Source organism: Dendroctonus ponderosae, unplaced genomic scaffold (genome assembly GCF_020466585.1).
Source record: "Dendroctonus ponderosae isolate FM_Combo_2020 unplaced genomic scaffold, Dpon_F_20191213v2 Dpon_F_20191213_6, whole genome shotgun sequence".
Classification (NCBI taxonomy): Eukaryota; Metazoa; Arthropoda; class Insecta; order Coleoptera; family Curculionidae; genus Dendroctonus; species Dendroctonus ponderosae.
In genome coordinates this window covers 7,768,373-7,782,225 of record NW_026018814.1, presented here as the reverse complement: position 1 = coordinate 7,782,225, position 13,853 = coordinate 7,768,373, and the positions used below count along the sequence as shown (strand labels likewise).

The 13,853-nt window shown below is 34.6% G+C and overlaps 3 protein-coding genes across 4 annotated transcripts in view; 1 reads left to right on the top strand and 2 right to left on the bottom strand.

Annotated features, from left to right (window-relative positions):
• Positions 1–683: 683 nt before the first annotated feature.
• Positions 684–2,211, bottom strand: LOC109532745 (CDK-activating kinase assembly factor MAT1). Its single transcript, XM_019897780.2, has 2 exons — positions 1,948–2,211; positions 684–1,853 (listed from the first exon to the last, which is right to left on the bottom strand). The coding sequence occupies exons 1-2, from the start codon at positions 2,069–2,071 to the stop codon at positions 1,036–1,038; spliced, it is 942 nt and encodes a 313-aa protein (XP_019753339.1). The 5' UTR covers positions 2,072–2,211; the 3' UTR covers positions 684–1,035.
• A 1,177-nt stretch (positions 2,212–3,388) lies between these two features.
• LOC109532756 overlaps positions 3,389–13,853 on the top strand; it is a 14,037-nt gene continuing 3,572 nt past the window's right edge. Inside the window, exons 1-17 of one of the 2 annotated variants that reach the window (XM_048667355.1) lie at positions 3,389–3,515; positions 5,158–5,257; positions 7,253–7,652; positions 7,860–8,042; positions 8,101–8,394; positions 8,453–8,746; positions 9,141–9,257; positions 9,523–9,705; positions 10,119–10,349; positions 10,905–11,087; positions 11,321–11,455; positions 11,518–11,793; positions 11,859–12,045; positions 12,109–12,698; positions 12,864–12,953; positions 13,075–13,575; positions 13,693–13,755. In XM_048667355.1, coding sequence (XP_048523312.1) covers positions 3,487–3,515; positions 5,158–5,257; positions 7,253–7,652; positions 7,860–8,042; positions 8,101–8,394; positions 8,453–8,746; positions 9,141–9,257; positions 9,523–9,705; positions 10,119–10,349; positions 10,905–11,087; positions 11,321–11,455; positions 11,518–11,793; positions 11,859–12,045; positions 12,109–12,698; positions 12,864–12,953; positions 13,075–13,575; positions 13,693–13,755 — 3,856 coding nt within the window. In that variant the 5' untranslated portion in view covers positions 3,389–3,486. The remainder of the gene's footprint in view (positions 3,516–5,157; positions 5,258–7,252; positions 7,653–7,859; positions 8,043–8,100; positions 8,395–8,452; positions 8,747–9,140; positions 9,258–9,522; positions 9,706–10,118; positions 10,350–10,904; positions 11,088–11,320; positions 11,456–11,517; positions 11,794–11,858; positions 12,046–12,108; positions 12,699–12,863; positions 12,954–13,074; positions 13,576–13,692; positions 13,756–13,853) is intronic. The other variant, XM_019897797.2, reaches the window with a different exon arrangement.
• Positions 5,255–6,192, bottom strand: LOC109532757. The gene is made up of 2 exons (XM_019897799.2): positions 5,821–6,192; positions 5,255–5,767 (listed from the first exon to the last, which is right to left on the bottom strand). Exons 1-2 carry the CDS (start codon positions 6,106–6,108, stop codon positions 5,669–5,671), a joined length of 387 nt encoding a protein of 128 aa, XP_019753358.1. The 5' UTR covers positions 6,109–6,192; the 3' UTR covers positions 5,255–5,668.

The window sequence follows — 13,853 nt, the reverse complement described above, 5'->3', positions numbered from 1 at the left end:
TTCCAACCTTATTTTACAAAAATTGAGATTTATTTATGACTATGATTAATTATGGTCACAACTCACTTTTGTCTTTAATTTAAGATGTTTTTACGTTTTATTCTATTATTTTTGAAGAACATTTATCCTGTTAATATTTATTTTTATATGGTAATGATAATTCAACATTCAATTTGCTAAAGAAACATTAATATTAAACACCTTAAAGAAGCTTTGAATGCATGTAGAAACCCCGGTTCTCGGTCTCTGGTAACATTGATTTTTTAAATTAATTTTTATTCACAACTCACTAGAAAGCGCGTTAAATTTAGCAATGTATTTATTTATACAATTTATCTCTTCAGTTTTTTGCATTTGAAATTTTTTTATTTCAATTCTAGTCATTATTATTTGAAGAATTTCAATTAAAATATTTCAGAAAACTGTGTGCAAAATATAATGATACAGATGAAGAGCATCAAAATGGCGAAGAAGTGTGGAAATGAACTGAGAGTAATTTTATTTGAACAGTTTAGTCAGGTACTACTAATATTTTCGTACCTACAAATTTTGTTTTGCTTAATGCATTATTTTGATATAAATAAACTTTATAATATATAATACAATCATTTTAATTCTTCCTAGGTAATTTTGCATTTTTTTGTATCCAAACATTTTTGATTTTAAGTGAAACTTGTGCCAAAAACCTTCCAATTTATATATTTTTAAATGATACAACATCCGAAAAGAAAATCTGGCAGCTCTCATCAGTCTCCTAAAAATAGTTGATCATCCAAACATTGAAAACTAAAAAAATATCCACTTTTTAAACACTCAGTACAAATAATCAACATGAAGTTATTCATTGGAAAAAACCAACGGTAATAATTCAATCATGTAAATAAACGTTTTAACGGCATTAAGAAACTTCATTGCTTCTTGCAAGATAATTTTGAACTGCACGTGGCTTGATTCAGCACATATCCATACAGGTTTCCTCCCAAAAATCTGATCAAGAGCATGAAACTGTAAGTAGGAACTAAACTCAGTGAAAAATCAGTTTCTATGCACGGGTTTCCTCGCATGATACAACCCCATCATGGATTCCTGCAAAGCCCTGATGCAGGCAATGTTGGTTTTAAAGCCACCAGCCCTTTCCTGCTCGGTTTCCATTCGAATGTGATTCATGAATCCTCCTGATGCGATGTTCTCATCTGAGGGAGGTTGTGGCCCATCTAGATCGACGACTATTGGAGTGTACTGATATGTGGGACCATCATCGGTTGGAACAGGCAGAAACATCGACTGCGATTTCCTTCCAAATTCTATGCCGCTGGAGAATTTGCTAACTTTCGATGGTGGAGGTCTTTGGATTTCTTCCTTGGCCTGCTGGGCGAATGTATCCAGAATATTTTTCGCGTCCGTATTAGAGAACATCAGTTCGTCAATCAGTGCTTCTTTGCGTTTGATACGCATCTTTTTCGCCTCGCTCTCTTCCATCAAGATTTCCTGCTTCCGTGCTTCATTGATGTGTTTTTCAAATTCAAGCATTTCCTCTAGTTCGTACTCCTCCCGTCCCAATCTTCCCTTGTTTTTCTGGATGAATTCCCGGTTGTCTTTCTTGTATTGCTCGATTTTTTTGTTGGTGTTTATCACATCCAGATCATTACTCAAATTATAGATAATTGTTTCCACCTCCTCTAAGTAGTCATTGAACTCTCTTAGATTAGCAAAGTCCTCCTCTTTTTTGTTGAAGTCTCTTAACACTCTCCTGCGGATATCCACCTCCTTCTCAACAGAGGCGTCTTCAAAGAGCTGCACCCGGAAGTTGTTTCTTCTGAGCGGGATTTTGCAGTCAGGACAACTGCCTGATCCTGAAAGGAAGCTTTGATTCACGCACAACTATCTTCAAGTTTTACATCGTAAAAATCCCGATGTCTGGGGCCATGAGGCTTAGTACAAACTCACCTTTTAGAAAAAGCAACTCAACACAACTCTCGCACAGCCCGTGACCACAAACATTTACCAACATTTTTAAGGATGGATTTTGAAATTTTGTGGTTCTGCATCGTGGACATGCGAAATCATCCATGTTGCTACCAGTTTGAATCTCTTTAATAAACAGTTGAGAAATTTGCGGTCTTCGAGACGTTTGAGCTTAGTATGTAGTCTGTGCTTAATGCATAGTTAGATTAAAATTTGAATGAGGTTAAGCCATAGATCACAGATCATAGAGGTTACAGCCACAGATCACAGTCTGTGATCTGTGGGTTAAGTAACGGCACAGATCACAGAGGTACAGAGGTACTCTGTGATCTGTAAGTAAGAGCACGTATTCGATCCCCCACAGAATTCTGTGAAGTAAGAGTAACAAGCAGAGACAAGTCTCTAGTAACAAGCACAGAACATACCCCCAACATAGGGGGGATATTTTGTGGTAACAACAGAGACAACTCTACTTGTCTCCGGTAACAAGTGGCTGAAAGCAGACACAAGAGAGGAAGCTTCGTAATCTATGGGGGAGAGAGAGAAATTCTACATCGGCTCATAATTCGATTTTCCATGCATGCATGACGCCACGTGGCACCCTCTTGAGTGAATTGAACAGTTGATCAGATTTAAAATGCATGTAAGGCAGATTTTCAGATTTTTAAAACGCAATAGTTCAAACATGGAAAGCTGTATGAGCAGAGACAAGGGATAATAATTATTTATTGTCTCTGGTATGAGGATATGGTTTGCAGTGTTGTATAGTTCAATGCTTTCAAAATCATGTCTAAGCTTATTGCAAAGAAAAATACCCTGAAAGTATTTACAATTGTTCCTGATTGTCATTGCTTTGTTAACTTGCTCATTCGTAAAATCGGGTTAAACTCATGTGAATTTGTTTGGTAATTTTGTAAACAAACAACTGAATATTTTGCTTTTGGTAGTTCGTGAGTTTACATTTTAAATTATAATGTTTACGACTTTTAAGCGTGGGTTTCGGTTGCAGAAGTGATACAAAACGTTTTAAAACTTTGGAAATAAAGTTTTGAAAAATATTACAAGGAAGCTATAGGCGAATGCTACCCTACCTAATAAATTAATTTTTGCAACATTTCATTTTCAAGTTTAAAACCTGCTGCAGAATATTTTGCAATTATATCGAACATTTATTAAAATAATTGAATGCGACAAAAACTAGATAAGCTATATCAATAATAAAATTCAGACAGGAAATTAGCACCACAACCTGACACAGTGGAGAAAACCACTTGACGTCACGTAAATAGACGCTACATATAATACCTTCATAGAGAAAATAAAATATATTTTTTTACATAAATAAAATAAGAAAATAAGTTTATTAGGCCTACCTTGTATTACTTGTGTCATACTTCAGGGTGTTCTGTGAGCAAGTACATGACTGGTGTTTGAATTGACAGTTCGGGTAGAGTCTGGCAGAGAATTCGGGTCAGTTTAACCGTTTTCTCTAAGCCAAAGCATTTATTATTAAGTTTAACTATGTATAGTGCAAAGGATAAATTGGCCATGTAAGTAATTTATATATACATAAACATACGTATAAACAACCCATTTGTCCATTTGTAGCTATGTCTTGATGGATAATGCTTAAATCACTAGCGTTTTACAGCGTTGTCGAAAATGTGTATATACACACACTGTGTTTATAATAATACAAAGTTTCGCCAAAGTGGTAAAACATTAAGGATTTACCGTGAGTCTCGAGGGTCCGAACCCTACAGATTCAGGATAATTCTTAGTTGTTTTGAGTTTTTATGCCCAGGACTTGAAAGCTAAAGACCAGTACCTATAATATATCGATAATACGAAGATAAATAGCAGAGCCTCTTCGGTTTTTCAACAATAGTTTAGGGTATAATAATATGTATTCGAACACTGTTTGGCTTACACATTTTCTAACAATATAAATAGCATGAATATCAAAATAAACATACGCATTGCCGGTTATAGCTGCTTACTCGATGTTGGAATATAAAACAAATTGTTTGACTCGCTTAAAGCATTCGGTTCAACATTTATCATTAAATATTGCTCAAATTTTAAAAGCTGAGAAAGGCTTTTTGGAAAGTCCCTATACATCCTTAACCGGTGTAAATAAATTTCGACAAGCAACCATAAAATAGCCTACAAATAAGATTCCTCGATATTATTGATTTAGATATAGCGGCCGATTAATGTTACTTATAACCGTAATCCATTGAGCAATCAGGAAATAACGTTGAATTAAGAATGTTGTACATACCTACTCTTATTCCTAAGTTCAACGCCATACCAAACACATATCTAATTTACGTTCCAAAATACATCATACACCAGAAGTGTATGGTATGGACGATTTTTGTTTTCATTGAAATTTAAACGTCCGAAAACATTACGGAAATATCCCTATGTATCTATATATTATTTAATTTCTTAACGGTACATCAGAGTACATTTACAGCGAGTTTAATTAAAGTTTTCTTACCTTGTGATCTCGATATTTCAAAAACATAATTTTTTTGAGGAATTTTGACCATCAATAAGATTTGGCAGATTAGCCAGACATTTTTTCTTAATAATCGTTACGTTAGATCGTATCAATTCCTTTTTAATCATATGCTTACCCGGTACATATATATTACATATTTGATTAATAGCTGAATTAAAGCTGAATTTTGCAACATAAAATATAAAAAAAGATTTCCAATCCACTAACGTGGATCTTTTGGCTTTATTATAAGTTTTGTCAAATATTTCTGAATCACACTGTATTTATTTTGCCTGATTTTTGTTCGTTGAGCATATAGCATTTGCAACAACATGCATAAACGTAAAGTGTACAGAGTTTTATGCAAAAATAATTAAAGTAAAGTTAAAGTAAAAGAAGCAATATTCTCCTGACTCCACTGGGTGGAATAAATGTGATTTAGCTAGGACCAAACTAATCTTTTATTAGTGCAAATAAAACTAGAATAGTACCCAAAATCAGGCAAACTTTGCTAATTTTAATTTCAAGTGTACTCCATCGTCTTGTTTTTCTAGAGCTTGACCTAATAAGAAAATAGTGGTGAAATACACGCTTATGATGATTTTTATTAAAATTTACTTCTTTTTATCATTTAATAATAATTCAAAGATGGTATTAGAATTAATAGTTTTAATTTTCATTAGAAAAACGGTAGAGGTTGTCACCGATGAACTGGATAATACTTTCAAAAGGAAGTTAAATGGCATTAACAAGCGCCTTGAAGCTCTCACCAGCCAAAAAGTGGTAAGTTAAATTTTTTGATTTAAACTTGTTTTATTTTTTCCTACGTATTACGTATTTTATACGCTTTTTATGTCTATTTTCCCACTTGTTTAATTATTTTTATGTAATTTAAGCTCGAGATAATAAGATCCTCAATACTTGTTTAGTCCTTGCATTAAAATAATGTAGGTGAGTGCAGTTCCCCATATCTGTAAAATATAATAATTCAGACCCTTTATTATGCCCTGTAATAGTTCAGTGTTTGGCAAGTCCATATATTAATATTTTATCGCTCTTTTCACCAACCTTCAAATACGTTTTATTGTTTATTGTGTATAATCCACCAGCTACCAAATATAATCGTTGATGTAGGCATTGCAGTAGAAACATATCCTTCTAGAGGAAATGAATAAGAATGGCTTATTTATTGATTTAGGTTTGGTGGTATTTTACAGTTCGATCTACCTCAGACTGTAGTAAATGATTGTCATTGCAACATATCATGTTCACTATTCTCGCTGTTTTGCTAGCCTAAAATGTCTAAATTCAAGAGAATTCTAGCGTTATGCGATTATAAAAGTTACCTTTTCTTCCAGCTTGGTAGATAAATAAAATGTTATAAACGATTCAATGATTATCATAATCAGCCAGAAAATATCAACAGTCATTGCACCCGTATTGGATCTGTTGTGGTTCAATAAATAATGAGCATTCTCGATCACTCGCACCAAAGTGAACTCGAGAATAATGAGCAACTGAAAACTGTAGGTTTTGTTGATCATGTTGGTCACTTGGACCGTTTTAAAGTGCAACGTAGTTAATGCCTTTAGAGTATTTTCTGGAGCTTTTTCATTGAATGTTATTTTATTCATTGTTTTACCTGTTTTTTCGTCAATTTTACCTACAAAACATTTGGGATTATACTGATTGCTTTTCTACTTCCACTCATTCACCGCCCATGACAATGTTCATCGCAGATGCGTTCAAAATATCGAATCGTTGATGCGATAAAATTAAAAGCGAACACAAAGATGTAGAAACTTGCGTTAAAATTTCGTAGTTAAAAAAGTGCTCCAGAGTGTAGATCATACAATCGCCCGTTGATCCATTCCAAATACAACATAGTATATTGGTGCATATTATGCAGGTGATGGAGATGAAATGCTTCAGCGTTAGGAACGTTATAACAGCCCTAAAACGCTTAATATTTCAATCTTAAAGCATTATACCTTTCGTTAAATACCGATAGTTCAATGTTGCTTTGTATTTCTTCAAAATGTGATCGATTTCCATGTATAGATTCATGGTATTCGTCAGGAGTTCGCGAATAAAATAGCATGTTATTATCACAGTAAGTGACATCAATTGTTGGAAAATTTTCAAACTTAATCGAACTTTTTCAGAAGCATTTCCTAAAGTTCAATTTGGCTTATTATTAATAATACTAAATTAATTAATACTAAATGTTTCCAAATACAATTAAATAATGGGCAAAAGTTACCTTCATAGAATCTCCCCAAAACAACAATAGTCCCCACGTGAATTGCAGTTAGAAATATTAGGCAAATTGTATAAAACCATTTCAAGGGCTGTTTTTCATATTTCTTGTATTTGGAATTGAATTGTATTGGAAATACACAAAATATTTTGAAGCATTTTAGAAGCTTAGTTGTGCTGGATAAGGTTCTCATGTTCTTGTTGCTTTTTGATTTTTCGAGGGGAAATTCGAATAAAGCTTGAGCTATACTAAAACTTGGAAGCTTTATATTTCAATCGCATTACTCTGTTGTATTGAATTGTAATCAGAATTATGATCCAATTTAGTAAGTGTATTATGCTCTTTCTGTTATTATTTCTGGTAACTGTTCAGCTTTCTACCTCATGTTTAAATGTTCAATAGATAGATTAAGTATACGAGATTTTTAGTGGATTGTTAATATTTTACGTTTTTGTTTGCTATTTGTTGCATTTGTTTAGATTTAATCAGTTTTATTTCTAAAGCATTCTTTTTTTCAGGTACCGAATTTTTTCGACCAAAAAAATCGCGTATCAGTAGTTTTATCTAAATCTACAGATTGCAGTTCACCACAGATTGCAATAACACCGAAGAAATGCAAATCCCGAGTGCAAACTAGCACACCACATCGCACCAAAAATAATGAATTAATGAGTTTTTATCGGAATGATACGTTAGACTTCTCGCCTATTCCTAGCGCGAATTTCCAAAAATCCAAGACAAAAACCCAAAACGTGCTAATAGAGAAAATAAGAAATGACGGGAAAGAGCCCACTGCAGTTAATGCGACAAAATTAAAGAAGGGTGTGAATAAGACTTCTAAGCTTGCAAAAGATGTGGATGTAGTCCTAGTTAATTCATCTCATTTGGATTCATCTAACAGCGGAAATAGTTCACAAGGTAATATTTTTCGTATTCCTTAGTATCCTCTTGTTACTTCCATGATACAGTAACCGTTAAATTATCAATCATACATGTACATTTACTAGGCGATGCCCCTTTAAAGAACAGTTTATGTTTTCAGAAAATACATGTTTCAGTATTAATTATCAATATTATTTTAAGAAAATAGATTTATTCTAAGCATCAAATTTCTTCAATTTCTAGTACCCCATAGGAGCAAAACATCTAAAGGAGGTTCGGAAGATGTCGAAACTGACGACAAAAATAGATCCGCTCAAGAAGTGAACCAATATGCCAAAAGCCAAAGCAAACAGAAAAATACGGTGACAAGCGGAAATAATCTAATAGGTTTGAAGGTTGTTCTTGAAAAGATCAAAATTCCATCAAGTAAATATTCAGTACTGTTATTGTTAACATGTTTCGTAAATTTAAACCTGTGTTATAGACTCTATTGCTAACGGACAACGCCCAAAATTACGTGAAGACATTGGCCAACCCAAAAGCAAATTGGTAAGACCGGGACATCTTTTGCGCGATAAGAGCAAAACATCGAAAGAAAGTACGGAAGATATCGAAATTAATAACGAAAATAGAGCCCGTCAAGAAGTGAGACAATATGATGAGAAACCAAGAAGTAAAATTAGCCGATCCAGAAGCAAAAGCCTACAGAAAGATACGGAGGCAAGAAGAAATAATCAAAGTCATTTGAAGGTTTTCGAAAACATCCAGAGTTTATCAAGTAAATATTAAGCAATATTATTTTTAACATGTTTCATACATTTAAATATCTGTTTTAGACTCTACTGCTAACGAACAAGACCCAAAACTACGTGAAGACACTGCCCAACCCAAAAGCAAATTGAGAAGACCGGGATATCTTTTACGCGATAAGAGCAAAACATCAAAAGAAGACAAGGACAATGTCGAAATTAATAACAAAAATAGAGCCCCTCAAGAAGTGACACAATATGATGAGAAAACAAGAAGTAAAATTACCCGATCCAGAAGCAAAAGCATACAGAAAGATACGGAGACAAGAAGAAATATTCAAAGCCATTTGAAGGTTGATGAAAACATCCAAAGTTTATCAGGTAGATAGATATTCAGGAATCGTATTTTTAATAATGTGACCGTCCTGGTAATTGGTAAATGATGCCTATTTCGCTCTTTGCAGTCATCAGTCAATAGTGGCAAAAATAAAACACTATTTTTGTTGGTCCAAAGTTTCGGCTTTATTTAGGCCATGTTCAGGCTCAATAAAGTTAGTGCCATATTTGCTCCAAATGCAGAGAAAGAGTATACCGTTAGAGGTAGGTCTCTTTTTAGATATGGTGCAAATATGGCACTAACTTCATTGAACATTGCCCAAGAGAAATAGTGTTTTATTTTTGTCACCATCTATTGACCGATAAACCCAAATACTTGAATACGCATCATTCTGCAGTTATTTTTAATATCTTTCGTAAATTTAAATATGTGTTATAGATGTTAATCCTCAGGAGCTATCTGGAAAATCCGTTTGCAATGGAAGTGAGGAAGAGACACAAGGATCGGAATCACACAATGCAAATGACCAATCTAGAATAACCAGCACTAGTGTTGGTAAGTGCGGCTTACACACTGTAATTTATCTGTTATATATTAGATATCTCAGCAATTTTTAAAGATTTGATTCAGCTTTGACAACTCGAGGTCTTGCTGAGCAAAAAATCAGCATCAGTATAAAAATCCATTAGTTTATACGGTTGGTTATATTAATACAAATTTGAGTTTAGAACATTTGTTTTACGCGATGACTAGGATAAAAACTTTTTTATATTTCTGCAATTATGGTATTGCCCTATGCCAAAAAATTTCGTTTTTCCAGCTAATAACGACGAACGTTTAACGGTAGTAGAAGAGGAGAATGAAAGTACAAGATTGGACGTTTTGTTGGAAGAAATTCAACAAAGAAATATTATGAAGCAGTCAAGCCGAGAAGGCTCCAAGTTCTATGTTGTTGACAGAAATACTCAATCATCGGTAATTTCTAACAGACCAAGCAATAATGGTAAGTCTTTTCGGCTATATTTAAGCAGCTCAAAGAAGTTAGTGCCATATTTGAATCAAATGAACAGAAGGGGCAACATACAGGTAGAGGTAGGTGTATTTTTAGAAATGGTGCAAATATGGCACTAACTTCATTGAGCCCTGAAAATGGCTTAAATATAGCACAAACGTTGGCACAAGGAAATTAGTGTTTTACTTTTGCCACCATCTATCGACCGATAAATCCAAAGACCTAAATAGGCTTAATTTATCAGTTATTTTAACATCGTTCGTAAATTTAAATCTGAATCTATCTGTTGATCTGAAAATATCAACAACGCCAATATGTTCTGCCAAAAGTAGCTCAAATGCAACGAGTAACAATTATACCGTTTTTAGAGATGTTCATTATATTATATGGTAAACTATTTTCAGAACCCAGGGCACAATCATCAAATAGAAGGAACGAAACATCAACTGCGAACATTCCAGAAACTCACACAATAAATGGCCATTTAATAGGTCAAATTAACAGCCGGAAAGACGCTAGCAATCAGTCCATGAAAGCTACTGTTGATCTTGCTCATAATGTTACTATTCGGAAGAGAACATCCAATAAATCAAAGCAGATCAGTTTTTCAACTGAACCACCCGGCACAATTGCGGGTAAGTGCGCCTCACACACTGTTGTGACCGAAATTTGTCTCATGTATTAGATTTTTCCTCAATTTTTAAAGATTTGCTTCAGCTTTGGTAACTTGAAAATCAGCATCAGCATTAAACAATCCAGGAGTTTATAGATAAACTTATAAAAAAAACGTTTAAAAATAAAATTATAAAAAAATTAAAACAATTGCTTATCGTGGACTTTAAGCTAAAACTGATCAAGTCTAAAGTATCAATTTTTGGTAAATGCACTTTAAACTGAGCCAAAAATTATATCAGACTCCTTTTGGAAACTCCTTATTAAAAAAATTTTTAAGTGCACCTGTTTGTGTGGCCTTGAAGTGCTTCGTCAGTTTTTGAAGACAAATATATTATTTTTTTAAATTACTTGGTCAACATACACTCATACGACAATTTTGGCCTTCACGGTTGTCACTTTTAGCTTTAAACCAACGTTATGTGCTGACGCTATGAATGAAAAATCTTTCATATTTCTGCAATTATGGTATTCTTCTTTTGGGTCATAACTGAGCTCTAAAAATTTCGTTTTTCCAGCTAATAATCACGAAAGTTTATCGATAGCAGAAGAGGAGAAGGAACCTACAAGATTGAACGTTTTGTTGGAAGAAATTAAACAAAGAAATATTATGAAGCAGTTAAGCCGAGAAGGCTCAAAGATAAATGTTGTTAACGGAAATACTCAATCATCAGTAGTTTCTAACAGACGAAGCAACGTTGGTAAGTCTTCAGTTTTTATCACCTATATAGTTCTTAATGTGAATAAATCATATAAATTACTTTAAATAAAAAAATAAAAAGTTGCAGTTTTTTCTAGATAGACGATAATCAGATATGATTATTTATATATTATCTACACTTGGTTTGAATTTTTAAATAATTGAACACCCTATACATATAATGCATGCTCAGTTGATCACTGTTTGTATACATTTGGAATGGAACTGTTTTAGCGAAACATTCGACACAACTGTTTATGGAGTCACACTCGCCAGTAAAAGTTCAAAAAGAGCGTAATAAGGACCATAACAATCCGTATCTTCAAACAAGTACGAGTTCTTTGTCCCATGTTTCTTTACGCAACGTTGGTAAGTTATATTTTTATACACGTATCTATAAATAATTTATATCTAAATGGTCAACTTTTCAGAATCGTGTGAGCCATCGAAGAAAAACAAGAGGGTGACTAAAAGATCTGTCAAGCTACAAACAAATAACTCTGGTTTTCAAAATCCTGAGGAAATTCAAGATGAGAATGTAGTTGAAATTGCGAGCGTGAATTCCGGTGCGAACGAGTCGCTACGTAACTATGCACCTGGGCATACCTTCATCTTCACTGCAGAAGATAGATTGAGAAAAGAGCAACGATGGAATGAAGTTATCCGCATTTGTACGGAAATTGCAATAAATGCTGATGATGAATTCGGTACGTACTAAATTTTTAACATAACAACATACATAAATGTTAATTAATGTCTGTGGTCGTTTCAGAAGTCAACTCAGGCTCGGATAGCACTAAAGAGTATAATAAGCGACGTCGTTCCAAAATTCAGAAAAAAAGTGAACAGAACTCAGTTTTAACCTTCAAAAATTTGCCTGAAAAGCAAATTAAAATAAAGAAACAGGAAAGTATAAGCGAACGCCAGAAGAAAACTCAAACACCCAATCGAGTTAGTAGGTATGCTTCGATTTAAAATATTTATGATTGTGTACACTCTAAATACATATAACTTTTGAATAGCTCAACAGCGGATCAGCCCACCTGCAGCGGTTTCGATGTCAATAACTGGCCAAATATTTTTGAATCCCCGCTACCGGAAGATCCGTTGAATTTTCATATGGAAACTTCGAATATGTATTACTTTAACAACCAAAACGCACCGTGGCGATATTCCGGAAGAGCATCTCAGGTTCAAGACCCAATCAAACTGAATTTTATTCGATCTGCTACCGAAATTAGTGCCGCTCAAGCGGATAGTAACGGCATGGATTCTGAGGTGAACCTTTCAGCGGATAACCTGACGATGGATGCTGTAGCAAAACGAAGAACCATTTCGCCTGCGGAGGACAGCAGTCGAAGCCAGAATAGTAGTGAACAAGTCAATCCTGCTTCTGTCGACCAAGAGGAGGCCTCATTGGGCGAAGCCGATGTTTCTGTTACTTTCGATGGAAACCCTTCTCTAGTGACGTCGAAAACCAGTTATGAAGATAAGCGCCTAGCAAATAACATTACATCCGCAAGAAATAGCAGTCCACCATCCGTTACTTCCAGTCAGTCAGAATCAGAATTGTTGGAACAACCCGGGACAAATATCAATTGCGAGACAAATGGTAAATTTACCAAAATTGCTCCGATCCTTTGAACACCTAAACTAGAAAAACTAAATAAATGCTCGATATTTTACCATTTTGAAAAACATGTCTGGGCTCATTATCTCTCATACCTCTGTTATTTTTCGTTAGTTAATATGGCGTTGATAATTTGTTTTCATCTAGATACAGACGATGGAAGGCATAAGAAGGCAAATAAGTCAAATACTTCCGGTCTGATGGCAGAATGGCAGTCGCATGAAAACATATTACCAGGTTAGTATTGGAATTTTGTTATATACATTCAAGAACATGCTGCCTATACTGTATACATCCTCTAGTCTAGAAATTCTCTTGAGTCTCTTCAGTCTAGAAATATGCATCTAAATAATTCTAGGTTGTTGTGTCAGTAACAGGCCAATATATGCTGTCGAAACTGGCTCCGCGCAAGCGGATGCTAACAACATGGATTCTGAGGGGAACTCTTCAGGGGATAACCATCTGACGATGGATGCTGTGGGGTTGACCACAAATCAGAGTAAAAAGGGAAAGAGTTCCAACATGTATGGTAGAAAAAGAAAAACCATTTCACCTGCGAAGGACCGCAGTCGAAGGCGGAATAGTCGTGAACAGGTCAATCCTGCTTCTCTCGATCAAGAGGAGCCTTCCTCGGGCGAACCCGATGTTTCTGATACGTCCGATGAAAACGCTTCTCTAGTGAAGTCGAAAACCAGTTGTGAAGATAATCGTCCAGCAGATGTTCACGAACCTATCACCCAACTAAGTGATAACATGACAGCACCCGCAATAAATAGCAGTCCACCACCCGCTAGTCCCAGTCAGCCAAAACCAGTTTCTTATGAACAATCCAGAACAAATACCAATTGCGAGACAAATCGTAAGTTTACCAACATTTCTCCGGTACTTTGAACACCTAAACTACAAAAACTAAATAAATACTCGATGTCTTGTTTTTCTTTAAATAATAGGTCATTGATAATTTGTTTTCTTCTAGATGCAAATCGTGCAAAGCCTAAGAAGCCACCGTGCGGTCTGTCCTATGAAAACATACTACCAGGTTAGTATTGGTAGTTTTTTTTATTTGCTTAGTCAAGAATATGCTGCTTATACTGTATACATCCTCTAGTGTGGAAATGCCCATCTAAATAATTCTAG